This window comes from Scardinius erythrophthalmus (genome assembly GCF_964197995.2).
Source record: "Scardinius erythrophthalmus genome assembly, chromosome: 9".
Classification (NCBI taxonomy): Eukaryota; Metazoa; Chordata; class Actinopteri; order Cypriniformes; family Leuciscidae; genus Scardinius; species Scardinius erythrophthalmus.
The window spans coordinates 8,573,841-8,593,212 of NC_138229.1; the positions used below are offsets into that span (position 1 = coordinate 8,573,841).

General features: G+C 37.3%; 1 protein-coding gene across 4 annotated transcripts in view; it reads right to left on the reverse strand.

The window, feature by feature from the left end:
* Nucleotides 1-19,372, reverse strand: part of gpc5c (glypican 5c) — a 121,758-nt gene that overhangs the window by 69,299 nt on the left and 33,087 nt on the right. For 2 of the 4 annotated variants that reach the window (XM_081374592.1, XM_081374591.1), the window contains exons 4-6: nt 9,094-9,239; nt 5,861-5,920; nt 4,279-4,401 (exon numbers count right to left, since the gene is read on the reverse strand). In XM_081374592.1, the coding sequence (XP_081230718.1) occupies nt 4,279-4,401; nt 5,861-5,920; nt 9,094-9,239 (329 nt within the window). Of the gene's footprint in view, nt 1-2,603; nt 3,532-4,278; nt 4,402-5,860; nt 5,921-9,093; nt 9,240-19,372 lie in introns of those variants that run through there. The other 2 variants (XM_081374594.1, XM_081374593.1) reach the window with 2 other exon arrangements.

The window sequence follows — 19,372 nt, forward strand, 5'->3', positions numbered from 1 at the left end:
AGCTGGCTTGACTTATATTGTTCAATATGACCACTTATCTCACACTCACACACATATTCAACTAGCTATCCAAGTGAAGACATACCAAAGACTTCTATTGTTTTTAAATAAAGCTAATCATAATTACAACCCTGAACCCAAAATACTCAATTTACAAATACTCAATGCTCAAAAACTGCAATTTAAGAATATAATTCTTGAAAGTTACATACTGATATTAATATGAGCAAATTTAAAACAGCATGCAGTTTTCAAGTATTTGTACTATTTTGCAATAAATAAATAAAAATACATAAAAAAGAAACAAAATAAAGAAAAATATGTGAAAACAATGGAAACTCAGCATCATATGTTGTTTGTTATGATTGATAAATAAATAAATACATATTTTCTATCCAAAAGGCAATTGGATTTTTTTTCTTTAGATTTTTTTTTTCAACAAACACAGAATAGAAAAAAGTTCCTGCTAGCAAGGTTGAGTAAGTTTAAAATAATAATAATATACTCTAAATAAATCATATAAAATATTTATTTTATTCTAAAACTTTCATTCTAAAGCTGTTATATTGAGCATCCCCATTTCCAGAATCTCTTACAACCCACAGACACACAAAATCCGAATTATCAACACATCGGCAGTCTTCACCGAAGACGACTTTAAATGTGTCTCTGGTGTGTGATCTGTGGAAGAAGGCCACACACAGAGGAAGAGACAGAACATGGAACTGAGATAGTCAGTAAGAGGAAAGAAGGAAGCAGAGAGAGAGAAAAAGCGAGCAGATCACGGTGACTGAATAGCTTCCAGATGTGTGAATGGTAAACAACTGGTTTGTTGTGAGGGCATAAAAATCTGTGGCATTCAGAATCTCTGACCAAACATCCCCAAATCCTGCAGAACCATGAGCAGAGAATGGACACGCAAGGACAGACACTCACGTACACGCAAACACACAATCGCTTTGTCGCCGTTTCGTGCCTGATATCGACTGCTGAGTCTTTCCAGAAGCCTAGCATGAAAGAGTTGAAAACAAATGAGAAATCAAATCACCATCCCCTCTGACATGCTTTGAAGTGATCTGTGCATGAGCATGAACCTTCACGTACATAGATTTGACTGATGAAGAGATGTGACACCATTACAAAGAAAAAGACAGTCTAACATCCGTGTGTGTGTGCAATATTTATTCTCTCTGTATGGGTTTTGCTCCATGTATTTAGAGGGCACATTCCCAGGCTGGGCGTTGGGATTCTCTCCTCCACTGTTTCCCACACAGAGCTCACAGGAGGCCCTTTGTTCCGGCTCCAGGCCGCGGGGGACCCAGATTCAGCACAGCGGCCCTTGAGAGACCTTCCTGCATTCTTCTGCAGGACGACCCAATCCACACCTCACCTTCAGAGGTTGTCACTGTATTGCAACGCCAGGAATCACTCTGGTCTTTGAGTCTTGTCTTGTCTCTCTCTGGCTAGCACTGTTCCACACTGACAGCGATTTGTTTCGAGGAGTTTTGGTTATTTTAAACAATATGAGTGACTTTTAGTGACTAATTTGTCCTGATTTTTTTCATACAACTGACCAATGATGCAGTGACTACAATTGGGAGTGCAGACCATGGAGTTCACCTCTTTTTACATTTTACAAAACAAAAAAGTACAGAGACTTACTTTAGAGATCTACAGTGATGAAATCGCTGTCAATGTGAATAAAACATAAAAGGATGGTTTACTTAAAATTAACATTTTGTCATCATTTACTTACTCTGATGTTGTTCCAAACCCATGTCCAACAAGAAAAAAGACACCTTTGACTTTTGAAAAAAAAAAAAAAAAAAAAGTTTTTTTTGTTTCACATAAAGTCATACCGGTTTGGAAAGACATGAGTGTGAATAGATGATGACAGAACTTTCATTTTTGTGTGAACTATCCCTTTAATTGTCCACTTTCAAGACTTTTAAGTGATTAATCACATCTCTGTTCTTTTTATTCTAATTATTCAGCCATAACCGCAAAAAGCAATGGTACTAGTACTTATTGTACTAATGGATGGATGGATATTTTTAAGTACTCAGCATTATAGTTGACCTTTGACAATTGTGTCCAGAACCCAGCACTCATGTACAAAGATGGAAGATTTCAAATCCTGTACTTCAGGAGGTTATGCAGTTTGGACTTGGGTTCTGGGACCAGTGGGCGATTATCAATCAATGTGGAGTCCACAGTGGAGAGGAAAGTTCTGGTGCGTAGAAACCGTTAAGTAACAGTCCTGTAACATAGTTTTTATCCAAATTACTCTGGAACAGATTCACTTCAACGAAATATGCTAAAGTGCACCACGGTGATGGTTTATGAATTGTCCCTTAGGTGATTTGAACCGACAGCCTTTTGGTTCCCAGCCCAGATGCTTAGCCATTACACCACACCATCCAACTAAGCAAGAGCTGTGGTGAAAAACTGATGAATTTTTAAAAGGATACAAAGTGAGACTCTTGGAGACAGCAGAGAGCTTGGAGTAACACCAACCCAAATGTGAAAGAGTATCCAATGGAGTCAAAGATAAAGACCCTGGATGATTCATTAAGCAATCTGCTGAAAAATACAGCTAAAACCACTGTAAAGTACTTTTATTCTAACTGGTCTAAACAAGTCTAAACATTCACATGCAAATATTCATTCCAAATAGTTAAAAAATGCTACAAATTTTTGGGGATTGTTTCTGTTCTGCATCTCGCTGACAGAGAGACTGTTTTTTTGGAAATAAATTGTTAAGCCAAATTTCAAAGACTGATTAATTGTGAGGGGGGGGGGGGGGGAGAAAGAGACAGAAACAGGGATGAAGAAAAGACAACTCTTTTTTTTTGGACTGCAGTAGAGAGTGTGTTTTTACTGGAGATTGAAATCCTTACATGCTGCTTCAAGTCAACATGAAATCTAAATCGACCCTGTTTGCTTTAATACACGTTCCCGGTCTTATGGGAATGATTCACTAGTTGCAAGATTTTCCAAAAAAAAAAAAAAATTTGTTTGTAATTTTACACTAAAATGTACAATTTTCCTCCTCTTTAGAAATAACTTTTCTGTTCAGATAACATTGTCAAAAGTTATATTTATATTATTATAACTTACGTATGTATATAATGCTGAAAGACTTTATGTAAATACCAGAGTACACAGATAATTCAATACCATAGTCTACTGTACATCAAAGTAACATAGTATTACCATCGAACACTATGGTACCACGCCAGTACTTTTAATAAGGACATTGATGTGGAGGAGAGCCATATATAGATTATTTCTATCCATCTTTCTATTTTTCTCTCTCTCTCACTGCATTGTTGATGGCTAGGATTTGGTTGGTTACTATAGAGACTGATGGGAGGAGGGACAACCACATTTTGGTATGAGGGGACGGAACGAGTTGGAGTGAGGGAGAGAGAGAGAGAGAATATTGTCATAATTGCATGTTCTGCTGATGGTCCTTAAGAAGTGAAGCCAACAGGGAAATGAAACACAGATCGTCGTTTGCCACGTGACCTGAAAGAGAAAGAGACTTTCTTTGGGCCACAAACACCACAAAACAGCCTCTGAGTCAAACCACTTGGAGACAAAGAATTTGGTGAGAGAGAGAGAGCGGGAAGGAAAGGGAAAAAAAGAAAGAAATCAAAATCTGGCATCTTCGACATCTCCTGGCTGTTAATGCAACAGCAATCCTCTATGCTGCCTTACATCAGTTAAGTCGTTTGTCATTGGTCGTTAAGGTGAGTTATCTTTTGAGGCATGAAATTGGAGCCAGACATACTTTCTCAAAGTAAACACTTCTCTCTGAGGGGCAACAGATTTGTTATAAATCTATTAGGCGTCAGTCAGTGCGACCCAAAGGTAATTTCTTGTTAATGGAGGAGCTCTGTGGGTGTGTTTGGCTTTTCCATCTGTACTTTCCTGAGTGATTATTTGCAATGATGTGTTTCTTTTTTCTTGAGAACTCACATGCACATACCAGACCCGAGCCAGATGGGACCCGGCAAAACACTGAGTTTACCCTGCTGAAAAAAACCCCCACTTAAACCAGCCTAGTCTGTGGCTGGTTACATAAACTGCTTAGACTAGTCTTAAAAGTTAGTCATCTAATTTTTTCCTTCAAGACTAGTCCTAATTTCTTTAAAGTCAGTTACATAAAAAGGTAGATTGTCTACTCCATTTGGAATTGGAAAAGTAAAACCAGACTCGAAGTGCCAAGTTTCCAGTGCAAAGTAATTTGTTTGTACACTCTGAATGTCTCACCTTTTGACCACGTCGTCTCCACTCCAACACGTGAGCTCATCGACGCCCATTTCTGCTTCGCACAACATCTCTGGAAGTATGGCGAAGAAGGACTTATAACGGGAGATGTAGGCCGTAAACTCCCTATAACACAAATCAACAAATAAACAACACATATAGATCACAAGCCATAAATAACATTATGAAAAAAAAGGTTTTTAAAAGTTTTGAAAGACAAAACTCAGAGAAAGATTAATTTTATTGCTAAAAACAGCTTTAGGAACCTTTTTTGAAGTATTTAATTATATGATATTATTTAAAGGGATAGTTCACCCAAAAATGAAAATTCTGTCATTAATTACCTTCATGTCGTTCCAAACCCTTAAGACTTTCATTCATCTTGTGAACACAAATGAAGAGCTTTCTGTCCCATTGACAGCTATGCAAAAAGTTCATAAAGAGGTCATAAAACTAATCCAAATAAATTGAGCAGTTTACTCAAAAAGTTTCTGAAGAGACATGATTGCTTTATATGATGAACATTAAATTTAGGCTTTTATTCACATATCACATATCATTCATCAACTCACACATCAGTTGTGGTAAATGAAAGCTCAATCATGCTCGCTTGACATGCGAGAACCAATGAGGTTCATTCTTGTGTTCCGCAAGAGGTTTATTCTCGCGTGTCAAGCAGGTTCGGTTGAGCTTCTGTTTATGTTCACTGATCAACGTCTATATGTGAATAAAAGCCTAAATTAGCCTAAATCTGTTCATCATATAAAGCGATCGAGTGTCTTCAGAAATTTTTTACTAAACCGCTCAATTCATATGGATTCTTTTTACGATCTCATTAACTTTTTGAAACGTCAAAGTGGTAGTTGCGTAGCTGTCAGTGGAGGGACAGAAAAGTTCTCAGATTTCATCAAAAAGATCTTCATTTGTGTTTCGAAGATGAACGAAAGCCTTATGGGTTTGGAACGACATGAGGGTGAGTAATTAATGACAGATTTAAAAAATTTGGGTGAACTAACCCTTTAAGTCTATGAAAAGTAAAATAAAATAGACTTTAGGAGCATGGAGGTGGGTAGTTACAGGTCACATGCTTAGTAAGGAACCAATCAGGCATCCTGATTTTGCAATTACAAAGGTTGTTTTCACACTTTGATTTGTTTGCTTGATCTGAACCCAAGTTCAATTCCATCCCACTCCCATAACCCAAAATTTTTAAAACGTTTCTGTCATCCAGAGTCAATAACGAACAACAAATTATGGTAAGATTAGTGGTTCACATGCAAAAATTAGGCCAGACTGTATTCGTAACAAATGTGAATTATACTGGAGTCCACATGAACTGCAGTCCAGAAGCACTTTTTTGAGCAGACTTGGGCCCAACCATTCAGGTTTCACAACAAACAAACAAACCAAACTCTAATGACAAAGGGACTCGATCAGCACTAAAAGTATTAGTGTGAAAACACCCTAACTGGTAAGGTAGTAAGATGTAGTAAAAATAACCTATATTACCCAAAGTAGGCACACACGCAGAGACACATTTTAAAGAAAGATAAATGCAATTTTTAGTAAATGCATTCATGCTTACCGTGCAACCTTTTTCAGAGTTCTAGCTCTATCGCTCTTGGAGGTTTTCAGAGGGAGTGAACTGAGAACGGTCAAACCCCCAGTACAAGATAATGGAACAGTCCAGAGGAGGACGAGGCAAGCAGTTTGGAGGGGAGGACAGAGAGATGGAAGAAACCAAAGGGCAACAAAACAGGGGGAGGGGATGATGGTGAGAGAGGGAGAGAAAATCATGACCATGGAGAAAATTAAAACCACTCATGCACATGCAAACCAGAACCTGGAAGATGGGTTACAACACACCAGCAATAAAACTCAACAGCGACCACCAACTTAGATTCTGAAAGTACTTTTTACCCACTCAGTTTCTCAATAGACATTTCAGAAAACTATCAAGGATTAAAACCAAGCTCTGAGATTAAAAAAAAAAATTATTAGAAAATTAAAAAAGGTGCATTTAACAATTTGAGGGAATTAAATGCATGCACTGCAAATTATGAAATCAAATCAGTTGCTTTAAAGTGTCCTTAATATTTTGAATATTAACTTGCAGTGTGTAATAGTTATGTAAATGTAAAAGGTCTGCAAAGTTTTAAAGATCAAAGTCCACGACAAATTAGGTTATTAAGTCTATACAAGTCTCTTATTAGAAAGAATAAATTCTGAACTGATACAAGTCATCAGCAATTAGTATTATGTCCTGTTACATACCTATGTAACAATTTAAAGGGGACATTTTATGAAAATCTGACTTTTTCCGTTTTTAAGTGCTATAATTGGGTCCCCTGTGAATCTACAACCCTGAAAACGTGGAAAGTGACAACCCAGTAACTTTGTTTTGGTAAGCCTTTCTCTGCAAACATGTCAAAAATTAAGCCGATCTGATTTCGCTCCCCTTCTGACGTAGGAAGGGGATATTATTATAATATTACCGCCCCTTAATCTGGACGTTCGCAAGCGACAACAGTGTAACCAGTTCAAACGCAATAGCAAAAGTTTGTGTAAAGCATGCAAACTGTTCTGTCATTGGCTGCACAGACAAGCATAGCTTGTAGCGATTTGACCAAAAAATGTTACAGCTGTCTTATAAAGACCTCAGGGAACTGTCAACTTGTGTAAAAGTTAAACATGACAGTCAGTGATGCAAGTCGATGAGATCAATCAATGTAACTCCAACTAACAACTACATCCATGTATCCACTAACCGTGATTCAGAAACGTCCAGTTGCAGTCTAAAATGTACACTCTCTCTGTAAGGCTGCACTCCGCTACGAGTTATTTCTGAGATTTGACTGAAATTCACGTTTGTTATTGCTGGAGTATCCGAAGCTCGTGTAAAGGAGGCTCTCTTCTGAACGGAGGCGTGGAGCAGCAGCTCATTTGCATTTAAAGGGACACACACACACACAAAAACGGAGCGATTTTGAACTGAAATTTCACAGACACATTCTGGGGACACCATAGATTTATAATACATCTTGTGAAAAGGGGAATAATATGTCAACTTTTTCACCAAATTTTCACCAACATTTCATAAAACCAGCCTATGGTCTTCATTGGCTGCCTGCGAACAGCGTCTATTACTCTGACCCACCCTCAACACTATAGTTGTAGCTGAGGCCTGGAAGAGTTCAGCCCATGTTGTTGACATGTCAAGAAGATACTGCGATGTGAAAGCACTTTGCATGCACTTCAAAAGGAAGATGACTCGCACTGGAATTGATATGGAAAATCTAACGCCATCTTTACTGTTCGCATCATTGTGTATTAAGTGCTGAGCTTAAATTCAGATATGGTTATAGACGTTTAGACCAGTCAGAGTTAGAGTAGGCTCTCGGAAAGGAGGGGCTTAAAGAGACTGAATCTTCAAACAAACCGTTTTCAGACTCTTTGAGAAATGTGAAGTGCTATCTATTATGAGAAAATTAAAGTGTTTTTTGACCTTGGATGAATATAAACTATTGTAGGAGACTTTCAAAACAAAATTAGGAACCCTTAAAATAGCACTATAGGGGCACTTTAATTCTTCAGAAAACATTACTAATGTCTTTATAAATCCATCCATAATACTGTATTAACGGAACCATATTAGCTTCTTAATGTTACCCAGCTAGCCTCTAATAGCTTGGAAAAAGTGTCTGGTGACTGCTGCGATGCTGGTATCTATGACTTATCTGATTGGTGGACTGAAAATGGTTAAGTACTTTAAATAAGTTTCAAGTTTGGTCTGTTCCTCACACAAAGTATCTTATGGCTTTAGACAAATCATACGACTTAAGAGTGGGAACAAACTAAGGGTACAAAAATTAAGATTTTTTTTTTCTTTTTTGAGTGAAAAAAGCATTTAATAACCTCAGAGCATGAACATTTTACACATTATTAATTAAGTCCGTTTCACTATGAAGATTTTGAATGGCATTTTTACTTCCAGAACCCTGCTGTTGAGTTCCATTATGCATATCATTTGAGGTTCAACATGGACTTAACATATTTTTTACTAATTATAACATTTGGTTTTGACCTCTGACCTGTCTTAATGATGGAGCACTCTAGCTACCCATTGCAAATAATTTTACATTTTTAAATGATAAATCTCCTGGCTTGCTGGTCAAAACATTTCCATGACTCTGGGTGCAGAGATGATGTCATTTGTACGGTGATGAGTGTTTGCTGTCCTCTCCTCCACCGACTCCTGCACTCCAGAAAAAAAAACTCTAATCCATTTATCTCTCTGTGTTCCTGCTGGCAACAGTCTCAGTGCCCGTTACAGCACTGTCCTTGCCAGCCTACCACTTAGTGATGGGCATCTGTAATGTGTGGGCCTTGAAGATCTGGGTCTGAAGACACTTAGATAAATGTCCAGTAGCATATTTTTAAATCAGGGTCATTAGAGACACTGGCTGAATGTGTCTGTTTGACCAAAGCTGGTGGCTATACATACATATTTACACACACTATATGACATGCTTCTTATTTAACACAGAAAGAAATCATGGGCCTAACAAATCAGTTTAAAATACGGATGCACAATGTATTGGTGGTCATAGCCATATTGATCAACATGTGCTTTTATAATTGAAATTGGTCCGATTAAATTTAATTAAACAGATAATCAATCAAGGCTTATTTTTATTCAAACGTCATAACTTCTTTCTATGTCCAATACAAAAAAAGTGTTAAAAGGGCATCTTTCAAACACATTTTTTTACCACACAAGTCTTAGTAAATTATAAAACTATAGGGATCCAGCCTAACCTGTGAAGGTGCGCCAACATCCCGATCGTATCGGCTCCTGGAACGTCCTGTGAGATGTTGGCAGGTGGAGGTGTGACTGAAGTCTGAGGAAACGTCCCTACTGTGCTTGAAGACGCGTTTGAAGAGTGACCACATACTTTATCCACCTAAAAAACAGAGAGACAGATAGAGGAACAGATATAAGAGAGTGGTGATGTTCTGTTCCTTCGGGAAGACAGAACAGATGATGTAAGTGTGTGTTTGTCTTTGTGATAAATTAAACTCTAATGGAAAAGCAGACGGTAACAGATCACATTAAAGCCATGAATGAATGAATCAGACAGAAAGACAGAGACACAGTGTGTGTGTCTGGCTCTGGTTTTGTCTATTATGGGGATCAAATATCCTCATAAGCTCAGTAAAACCTGAAATCAGTTACATGGTGGGAAGCAGCCAACAGTCTCCAAGAGGAAAACAGCTTAATAAACAAAATAAATAACATCTTAATGAAAATCTAAAAATGCAGAAAGGATTCTGAGAGGGTTGTATGTAGGGTTAGGGGACAGAAAATATAATTAGCTCGGTATAATAACAATAAAAGTCAATGGAAAGTCCCCACCATGATGAAAAAACGTGTGTGTGTGTGTGTGTGTGTGTAAAGCGGTTCATCTCATTAGAGACTATAGCTGCAACACAGTATCTCAATCTGCATTTGCTTTTATATCTACACCTTCACCTCTGTCTCTTGCTCGTTCTTACACACAAATTTAATCAATGGCGTTTCATCCCACTAAAAGCTCCGGCAGACGTCACCAGTCCATTAGTCAAAGACCCGACTACAGCAATCTAAATGATTACCCTCAGTTTCTGCCCTCTCCTATCAGTCACTTTTAATAATGACAATTTTATTTGCCATTAATAAATCTTTATCTCCTGAATCATTTGTCATTGCACTGGGAGGTTGGAGGACAGGAAAAAGACAAGTCTTCGCTCTGTCACTCGCTTTGCAACATGAATGAATAACAAGATACACTGAAAAAAAAAAAGAAGTTACTTTAAGGAAACAAACTTTTCTTTTTTAAAGAAACACCTTATTTGAAAGAAATCAGAAATCAGACTACCAAAAAACGTTATTGTTTAGCTTCTTTCTAATGACTGAAAACTGAAAAATTACATTCTAAGTGTCTTTAAATCAATCAGTTCACTGCAAGTTAGTAATATATATTATTGTTATAGCAAAATTCACAAATGCACCACTCTAAAAAAACCACATGTGCTCAATAAGAATATATAAGAATCCGATGTCTTTTTGGACACCATACCAAGGTAACGGAAAAGAACATTTAAAATATTTATAAAACTACAGTATATTTAAGATATCTGATATCAGTACATTTAACATACTTAAGACCTTGAGCAAACATTATTAAACTCTGACTTGTGTTAAATATCAGCTTTAATGAATAATAATAAACCGAACCAATGTTTTCCTTTTACTTTTAGAAGCATTTGAGCCTGAAGGGAATGAGGCATTATGGGTATCAGCCAAAAATGTGGGAGTGCTGGGAAAATATTTGTGTTTTGATTTTGTTGTATTCTGTGTAGTTTATTGATTTACCCTCCATTGTAAATATTTTCCCTCCTCCTTTTTGACGAACAGCATGGGAACCATCGTTTCCCCGTAAATAAACCCAGCGGTGGATTTCGGGCCGAGATCTCAAATATACAACGGTTATCCTTGAGCCATCATGCATTTTATCAAGTTGCATTATTTCTGCATCCTAGTCACAGTTATATTTAATTCAGATTAGAAATCAGATGCAGTTCTGATAAAGCATGCACTGTATACTTTTTTTAAATAGAGTGAGTAAATAAACTTACAACAATGGAGTTTCTTTATGCATGGATGGAATTTCTCTTTATCCGGATGAAGTTTCATCATGTATCAAATTACTTTACGTCCAGATAGTCTGGGAATTTTTCCCTGAGAATCTTGGCTAATTTGATGTTAATAATAAAAATAAAAATCAATAACCCCCCCAAAATATTCTCTTCAAATCATGACAGACTTTCTATTGGTAAAATCAAAATGTCTTTGGCCCAGAATGAACCCAACGTCACTCTCCTGATCTCCCACTCCTTGGAATCTCTACATTTACCCATGAACCTGTAACATCTGTGTCAGTGATTCATTTGAAACGGGATCCAAAATATTTTGAGATTAGTTCATTTTATCAACATTCAGAGGTGATCAAAAATCCATTTTAGTCTAACTGTAATTTTAACTGTATTTTTTTGGAAACCCTTGTTTTTGTTGGATGATTGACAGGTGAATACTGTTAACCTGTCAATCTTCCAAAGAAAGGTTTTAAACTTTACCAGTTATGTGCAACTTTAATTGTTTGATTACTTTTTTCATTCCATACTAGGAATACTTGTTTTTATTAAAAAAAGTAGGAGAGAGATCCTCACCTCGACAAGTCCAACCAGAACTGATTGAAGAAAATTCATAAACAGGGCCTATGGTATGGCTATTATTTACGTTGCAATTATTTAAAAACGTTTTCCTTAGTATCAATATTATGATACATTAATAATGGAGTCATTTGCAGAATTATTTGTTCTGCTCCTTGGGAGAGACAATCTTTAAACAAGTCCTCGTCTAACATAATGGTCCTTCACTTCCTATTACACCACATTACAGTGAAAGCTAGAGTCTTAAACAAAAACCAGACTTGTGATAAGATTTAAAAGCATGTGAAAATAGGCATGACACACTTGTATGTAGAGAAAGGCAGTACTGACCTCAGCGACACAATAATCTGTGACGTAAAGTACAATGGACCATTCCACTGGTCAACTGTTACTCAATTACCTACTGTTGAAAGCAGAGGTTTGCTCTTGTCTGGCGAGTGTGTGTGCACCTGTCCATCCTTGTAATATCTGTGAAATGCCAGTGTGTGAAACATTCTGGGTGTGATTAGATGGGGTCTGAACAGTGCTTTATCCCATGAGTCTCAGAGGAAGACACATGCGGGAGCTGTGAGCGCCTGGCCTTGAGTTACAGGCTGAATGTGTGCTGAACGTTTGGCTGCAGTTTTACTACAGTGTGCAATGAGGAAGGCCAATTTAAGGCATGTGATCTTTATATGTGCCCACCGCTCTAAAAAAACTAATATCTCTTTCAGAGCACTGTCTGTTTTTAAGACAGACCTTTCCTTCAATCGTCATGTTTGTGTAAGTCTCTCTCTGGGGGAGTATTGAGTTACATGGTGTGGTGTTGGTGTGTAATGAAGTTTGTTCATTTAAGAATCCGTTCCAGAGGCAGCGTTACTTTCTCAGTGCTCTTTTTCCCAAATTCAGTTCTGGGTAATAGGCTCAAACATTACAGTTTTACAAACTAATTCTGAGCCTAAGTTCTCAATTTCTGTCTAAATAGATAAAATCTAGTCTAAATCGGATGGATGGATGGATGGATGGATGGATGGATGGATGGATGGATGGATGGATGGATGGATGGATGGATGGATGGATGGATGGATGGATGGATGGATGGATGGATGGATGGATGGATGGATGGATGGATGGATGGATGGATGGATGGATGGATGGATGGATGGATGGATGGATGGATGGATGGATGGATGGATGGATGGATGGATGGATGGATGGATGGCACAGCCATCTTTAGAATTTTGTCTTTGATCTTCCGTTTTTGTGGTAGCTCTTTATATACTGTATCTATGGCATCGCTGTCGAAGAGTAATTTGCTGGTGAAGTGGATTTACTGATTGTAGAGTTAAAAAAAGTTATCATGAGCATTGTAATGTTTGAAGCGGATGTCATAACAAATGTCAGTAGACCGGAAAGAATTTAAAACGAGCAGTTCATTCACAAATCCTTAAAAAATCTTACCTTCATGCTGTGGAAATACAAACCAGAAGACAGAATACACATTGAGTGTAGCGCTGAAAAGGGGCGGGGCTACATAAGGTCTATAATAGGCCATTAGAACGCCTCTGATACATTCCAACTATATTTACATTTTAAAAGCACATCTAATGCTCTCTTCACATCTTAAAAGAGGAAATGCAGAAATGGCAGCGCTGTTTGAATAACATCACAGTACGTCTCAGTGGTGTTGAATTAAACAGTGTTCTGAATGAGGCCCGTGGCTGTGCCAGCATGGGAGGGGAAGCCAGTTCCACTGTTTGGTTAGCGGGTTGTTTTTCATGTTGGTCTGGCTTTGAGTGTGTGTTTGAACTGTGATTCTCTAACTGCTTTGTTTGGCTTCATTGTTGCCACGCTGTTACTCACACATACACAATCAGCTGATTAATGATCCGTGTGTGTGTGTGTGTGTGTGTGTGTGTGATCTGTTTGTGAACTCTGCATCTCCGCAAGCATTCTACCCTTGTCACAGTTTCAGACCCATGGAACAACTGACTTGATCACATGTGCTGTACATCAGTGGAGAATCTGCAATGATAAAACCCATATTTACAGGCATGAAAGACTTATACCTTCACTTTTCAAAAATGTAATGAGCGAAAACAACTATAACAACTATAACTTCATAGGCTGAGGTGAAATCTTGTCCAATTAATACTTTCTACAGTATTTTTTTTTTTCATGCATCATCTGGATTTTATTTCACAATAATTTCAGTTACCAACCCAGATCATTAAATACTAACCCACAACACCCTCAGGAAAAGAGGGAGAAACCGAAATCAGCAGCGAAGCTCAAATTGTGGCACATCCAACATTTTATGTTTTGCTGGAAGTTCTAATTGGAAGCTGTAAGTGGAATTTACAACCACCAAATGAACAAACAACAAACACATTGTCTGTCACAATGAACGTTTCAAAGCTATGCATGGCTGTATTCGTTTCCATACAACCACCAAATGAACAAACAACAAACACATTGTCTGTCACAATGAACGTTTCAAAGCTATGCATGGCTGTATTCGTTTCCAATACGTTTTTGATCTCTCTCTTCACTCTGTCTCAGCCAAGTTTGTGCTCTGGACACATACGCTCCACTTCATAGAGCTTCCCAGATTTAAATCACTTCTCCTAAAAATATTCTCTTTACTAACACAAGGGCACTGAGGATCTGACCCCAGACTGGCTGACTCAGCGACTGTTCCGCTCACTTTCCCCGTCTCGTCTCGTCCCTCTCCTCTACTCTCCTCTCCTCTCAGATCTCCCTAAACTGTAAATATTCTGTTTACGAGCATATTTGAGTTTCTCTGCAGTCCTTCATAATCACTCACACATGATTTGCAGTCTGGTTTCCCAGCAAACGGATGTCGACGGCCTCTAATGTTACTGCCTCTCCAAAACATCAATGTAAACAACATTTTGAAAGACAATGTACTGGAAAACCAAATCAGAAAAAAGCAAAAAAAGCAAAAAAGGAAATTCTTCTAAAGGTCATGCTTCTGTCATAACATCTTCATCCAGTTATGTTACAATCTTATGTTATTAGACTAAGACCCTCATCCCCTCCTACTTTTTTTTCTTTTCTTTTCTTTTACTTTGTTCCTCTTTTGTTCTTTTTTCTAAGTGCTGTATCAACATGAAAACATATGTATGATTGTTGAATTATGCCATAATTGTTTGTTCTTGAATTCTGTATAATAATAAAAAATAATAATCTGACGGATAGTGTTATGATACAGTACTGGTTAAGTTTGAATCAGTCCACTTTTGGTGGGCGTTAACAAACCTACTTACATTTACCAGACTCAGGAGCTTTTAAAATAGAGTTATAATTTTCTTGAAGTCAAGTCAAGTCAAGTCCAGGCAAAATTAAATGAAAATTTAAAATAAAATAAAATTGAGATCCTCACTGTTTTTGAGCCAGATAAATTTCCTCTGTGTAAAATAAATGACACATAGTGATTACTGATATAAATTTCTATTACATGCCTGATCAATAAAATAAAATGCATATACACAAATATGTTTCTTTCAAATATGGATCACTTTCACTCCTGGCTGTTGAACTTCACAGCACTGGTCTAATGCCGCATATTAACAAAGAGTGCATTTATATAAAATTTCATGTGACTCATAGTTATCAGCGACGAGCTGCATAAATCATGATCAGAGCTGATCGGATTCCTCTTTCCTTCCGATTCCCAAAACCACAACCTTTCCAGACCCCTTTTGCTATTCCAATATTAAACTCTTCTGGCCCAAACTCAAACACAACTGACTGTTTAAATTCAAATATTCCTAAAATATCCCCTCCCATATTTATAATCCAAACATTTCTACACAGATTCTCATTCAATTATTCATATCAAATGGACCCTAAGTCCATAAAGTCCTAGTGCATCAATGCACATAATAATTTCCTGTATCCATAAATTTGTGTTCACAGGAATGATTATATGGTACCAAGAGACAAATTCTGCACACTCAGCAAAGGGGAATGACCAAAAAGAAACAAGAAAAAGAGAAAAAAAAATATGTGGGGGGCTTTCTCTTTCACTAAAGTCATTCTCTGCGTCAGAACGGAAAATAAATTGCTCTACTGAGGGTTACAAACTTGGTGAGGTAATTGATTCCTCACTTTTCACTCATCAGAAAGATGAATTAGTTAAGGGATAGTGTGATAAGGCATGAATAGGGTACAAAATAGAGAAATATTATACACTATATTTCAGGCCTTATATATAGTAGTATATAGCACTTAAAGGGGTGAAAATAAATATTATAACTATTATGTTATACAATTTAAGCTTAAAACTGCTCAATAATAAAATAAAATAAAATAATCATTTTCTGCTGTTCATACCACAATGGAAAAAAGTAAAGAGAAATATAAAGCAATTAGGTTAATGACATTTAGAGAGAGAGAGAGAGAGAGAGAGAGAGAGAGAGAGAGAGAGAGAGAGAGAGAGAGAGAGAGAGAGAGAGAGAGAGAGAGAGAGAGAGAGAGAGAGAGAGAGAGAGAGAGAGAGAGAGAGAGAGAGAGAGAGAGAGAGAGAGAGAGAGAGAGAGAGAGAGAGAGAGACTCTTTTACTGACCCCTCTCTCATCGCTGTCTGTGTTCTGGGCTTTGGAAATCTTTTCTAATCCCAGGGGCCTTGTTTCCATTATCTAAAAAGCACGAGCTACTATTAAAATTCCTGTGTAAGACTGTAATTAGAGCCCTCAGTTAAACCTTGGAGGAAATAAGGTAGAGCAGCACATTAACTGCTTGGAACGGTGGATAATGAATTATTACATTTTTCTCGTTTTTGTCTGATATGCGCTCATAGTTGTCAGCAGCTTCTTTTAGACACAGCACTTACGGGTCACGGAAAGACTGTCTGCTTCCAAACTAGCAAGATTGAGACATCACAACACCTCAGCTGAACTCTGACCTCATGGCTACAATTCCTTTCCATCTCCAGTTGGGGAATAACATTGCGGTGTAAATCCTGACGTTCCGTTCAGCAGTAGAATTCTTAATGGACCTTAAACCTGTTGAAATATACAACAATCACTATGAAAACCCTCCGAATGAGGAAAAAAAAAAAACACTGGAAGAGGGGAGAGAAAGAATTTAAAGACGAGACAACTCTTCTGATTATTCTTTTCACTCCTCTATCAGAAATCTTGCGAGGAGCACTGGTCGAGGCAAATTTATGGTGAAATTATTGTCTTTCCACTTCCGTATTATGGCCCCAAAAGTGCTCACTGGACCATTCAGAAGCTTAGAATGGCGCCTATAACCAATGCCATCATGATTTGCAACAATTAGGTTGCGAAGGTCTTGAGACAGCTCTTTGCTTTTACCCATCATGAGATGTCTTGTGTGACACCTTGGCAATGAGACCTTTTTGTAGGCCATCATTTGGGACTGAACCAGCTGTTATTAATTTCCACTGACAGGGGGCTGGATTGCTTTTTAATTACTGTAAGTTTTCAGCAGTTGTCTTGGCTTTCCATGCCTTTTTGCGCCTCCCTTTCTTCGTGTTCAATACTTTTTCCCTGTGTCATTTCACATTATTACACATAACTTAATTTCTGAACTTATTTTTGTTTGTTTCTTTGTATGTATGGCTTACTTGGGTTGTTACCAACATCTGGTGAAAATTTCATGTCAATAGCAAATATATTTACTGAGAAAAATGATGACGTGTTCAATACTTATTTCCCCCGCTGTGTGTGTATATATATATATATATATATATATATATATATATATATATATATATATATATATATATATATATATATATATATATATATATATATATATGCCTTTCTATATGTGAGACGCATCTTGAGGCTTCAGAATTGACAGCTGAATCCTACTGCAGGGTGAACATAGATTTAGTGGCAAGTAAACAAGATATCCTTGATCACACCTACTGTATATATTACTCCTTGGGTCCTATAAGGTTATATTCGATTTCAGATTTACCCGCCTCTAAACGTCATGTAAAAAATATATATATTTCATGGTTGGTCACTTTACCTGTGAGTCATACATCCCCTTCCTGGCCAGATCTTGGCCAGGATAAATATGCAAGACCTCTTACTCCCAAAAAAAAAAGGGAAGAAAGGGAACAATAGGGGAAAGGTGCGCTCTCTAATTATATAACCAGCACTGACAGTCCAGAATTTAAAAAGACAATGAAAGGAATGTGCATTGCATGCAAAACACACACACACATACAAGTCATTACCCAAGTTCAGCTGGTATCACAGCCTAGCATGGTACATGTGTATGACACCTGATCTTAAGGGATTTAAAACCACACACTAAGACCACAGAGATGTCAAAAGACACCCCAGTCCTCTTTTAAAAACTTCTCGATTTACTCTCTCTCTCCCTCCCCTAGTCCCAGTCTTACAGTGCTGGTCAATAGAAGTCTTTCAGACATGCAAGAGGGCAGCCAGCGCTGTCAGCACCTACAGTGTCTCGACAGACCTCTAAAACCTGATCCCAGAAAGCACGCACACACACACTACACACTCAGCTTGCCCTCTCAGGCAGCACACATGATGGGACGGCATGCCAACCGCAATCCGTTTGGGAAAGTATCCCAGTGAAAATCAAACCATTGCTATAATTCTTCTAATAACATCTCAGCTTCACACACACACATTTGCAGAGAGCGGAGAAGTCTACAGTTTATGATCTTTGGAAGGAGAATACAAAAATGAGAGAGGCAGAAAAATGCTATGCATTATTTTGACAGAACTGAATACAGCTTAAGCAGGAGATAAAAGCACTAGGACATAATACAAGCAGGGGATTGTGGGTAATTGAGTCTGTTATCAGGATGATAGTCCTGTGGGTTTCAGTCTCACTATTTTCTCTCGAACTCATTGCTTAGTGTAAAGAAAACAGTGGAGATTTACACACAGCAGCAGAGGAAAACAGAAATGGCCTGCCAGAAACAATCTCCTAGCTTTTTCCATCGTTTATTGCAGGATTATATCCCCCACATAATTTGGAATACCAAAAGCAGTTTTACTGGCTGAAAGAAATCCATTCAGTGTCTGATTAGAAAGACTACAAAATCACTTTATGTACAAAAGTTGGGGGGAAAAAACTATTAAATTGAACAAAAGACATTTAACAAAATAAATAAATGTTATTTTGAACTTTATATTGATCAAAGGATCCTGATTTTTTTTTTTATATCAGTTTCCACAAAATAATTAAGCAGCACAACTGTTTTCAACATTGATAATAATAAGACATGTTTAATGAGCATCAAATCATATTAGAATGATTTCTGAAGGATGTGACACTGAAGACTGGAGTAATGATGCTGAACATTCAGCTTTACCACATAGGAATACATTACATTTAAAACATATTTTAAATTGTAATAATATTTTCACAATAATACTGTTTTTACTGTGTTTTTAATCAAATAAACTCAGCCTTGGTGAGCATTAGATACTTTTAAAAAAAATATAAACAATCAATGCATTTTTAATTATAAGTTGATTTCATATTATGTAATGGAAGCTATTATTCGTCAAATTAAACATTTGCAAGCTACTCTGTAAGCCTCAACATGAGATTAGAATAGTACCAACTAATTGGCCTACTAGCATATCCCTCGCCATTTTTTAGCTACCACTGCTAAGGAAGGATAACTGGAAATGCCATTTATAACCATTTATAGTATGACAAATGAACAGGAAGTAATATCAGCCGTGATTTTGAAACATCTCTTTCTTGACATATTATTTGATTGGACTGCAAAACGAGTCACTGTTTATTTCCAGATTTCAATGCCACTGAAATAAAACATGCAATGCTATAACAATTCC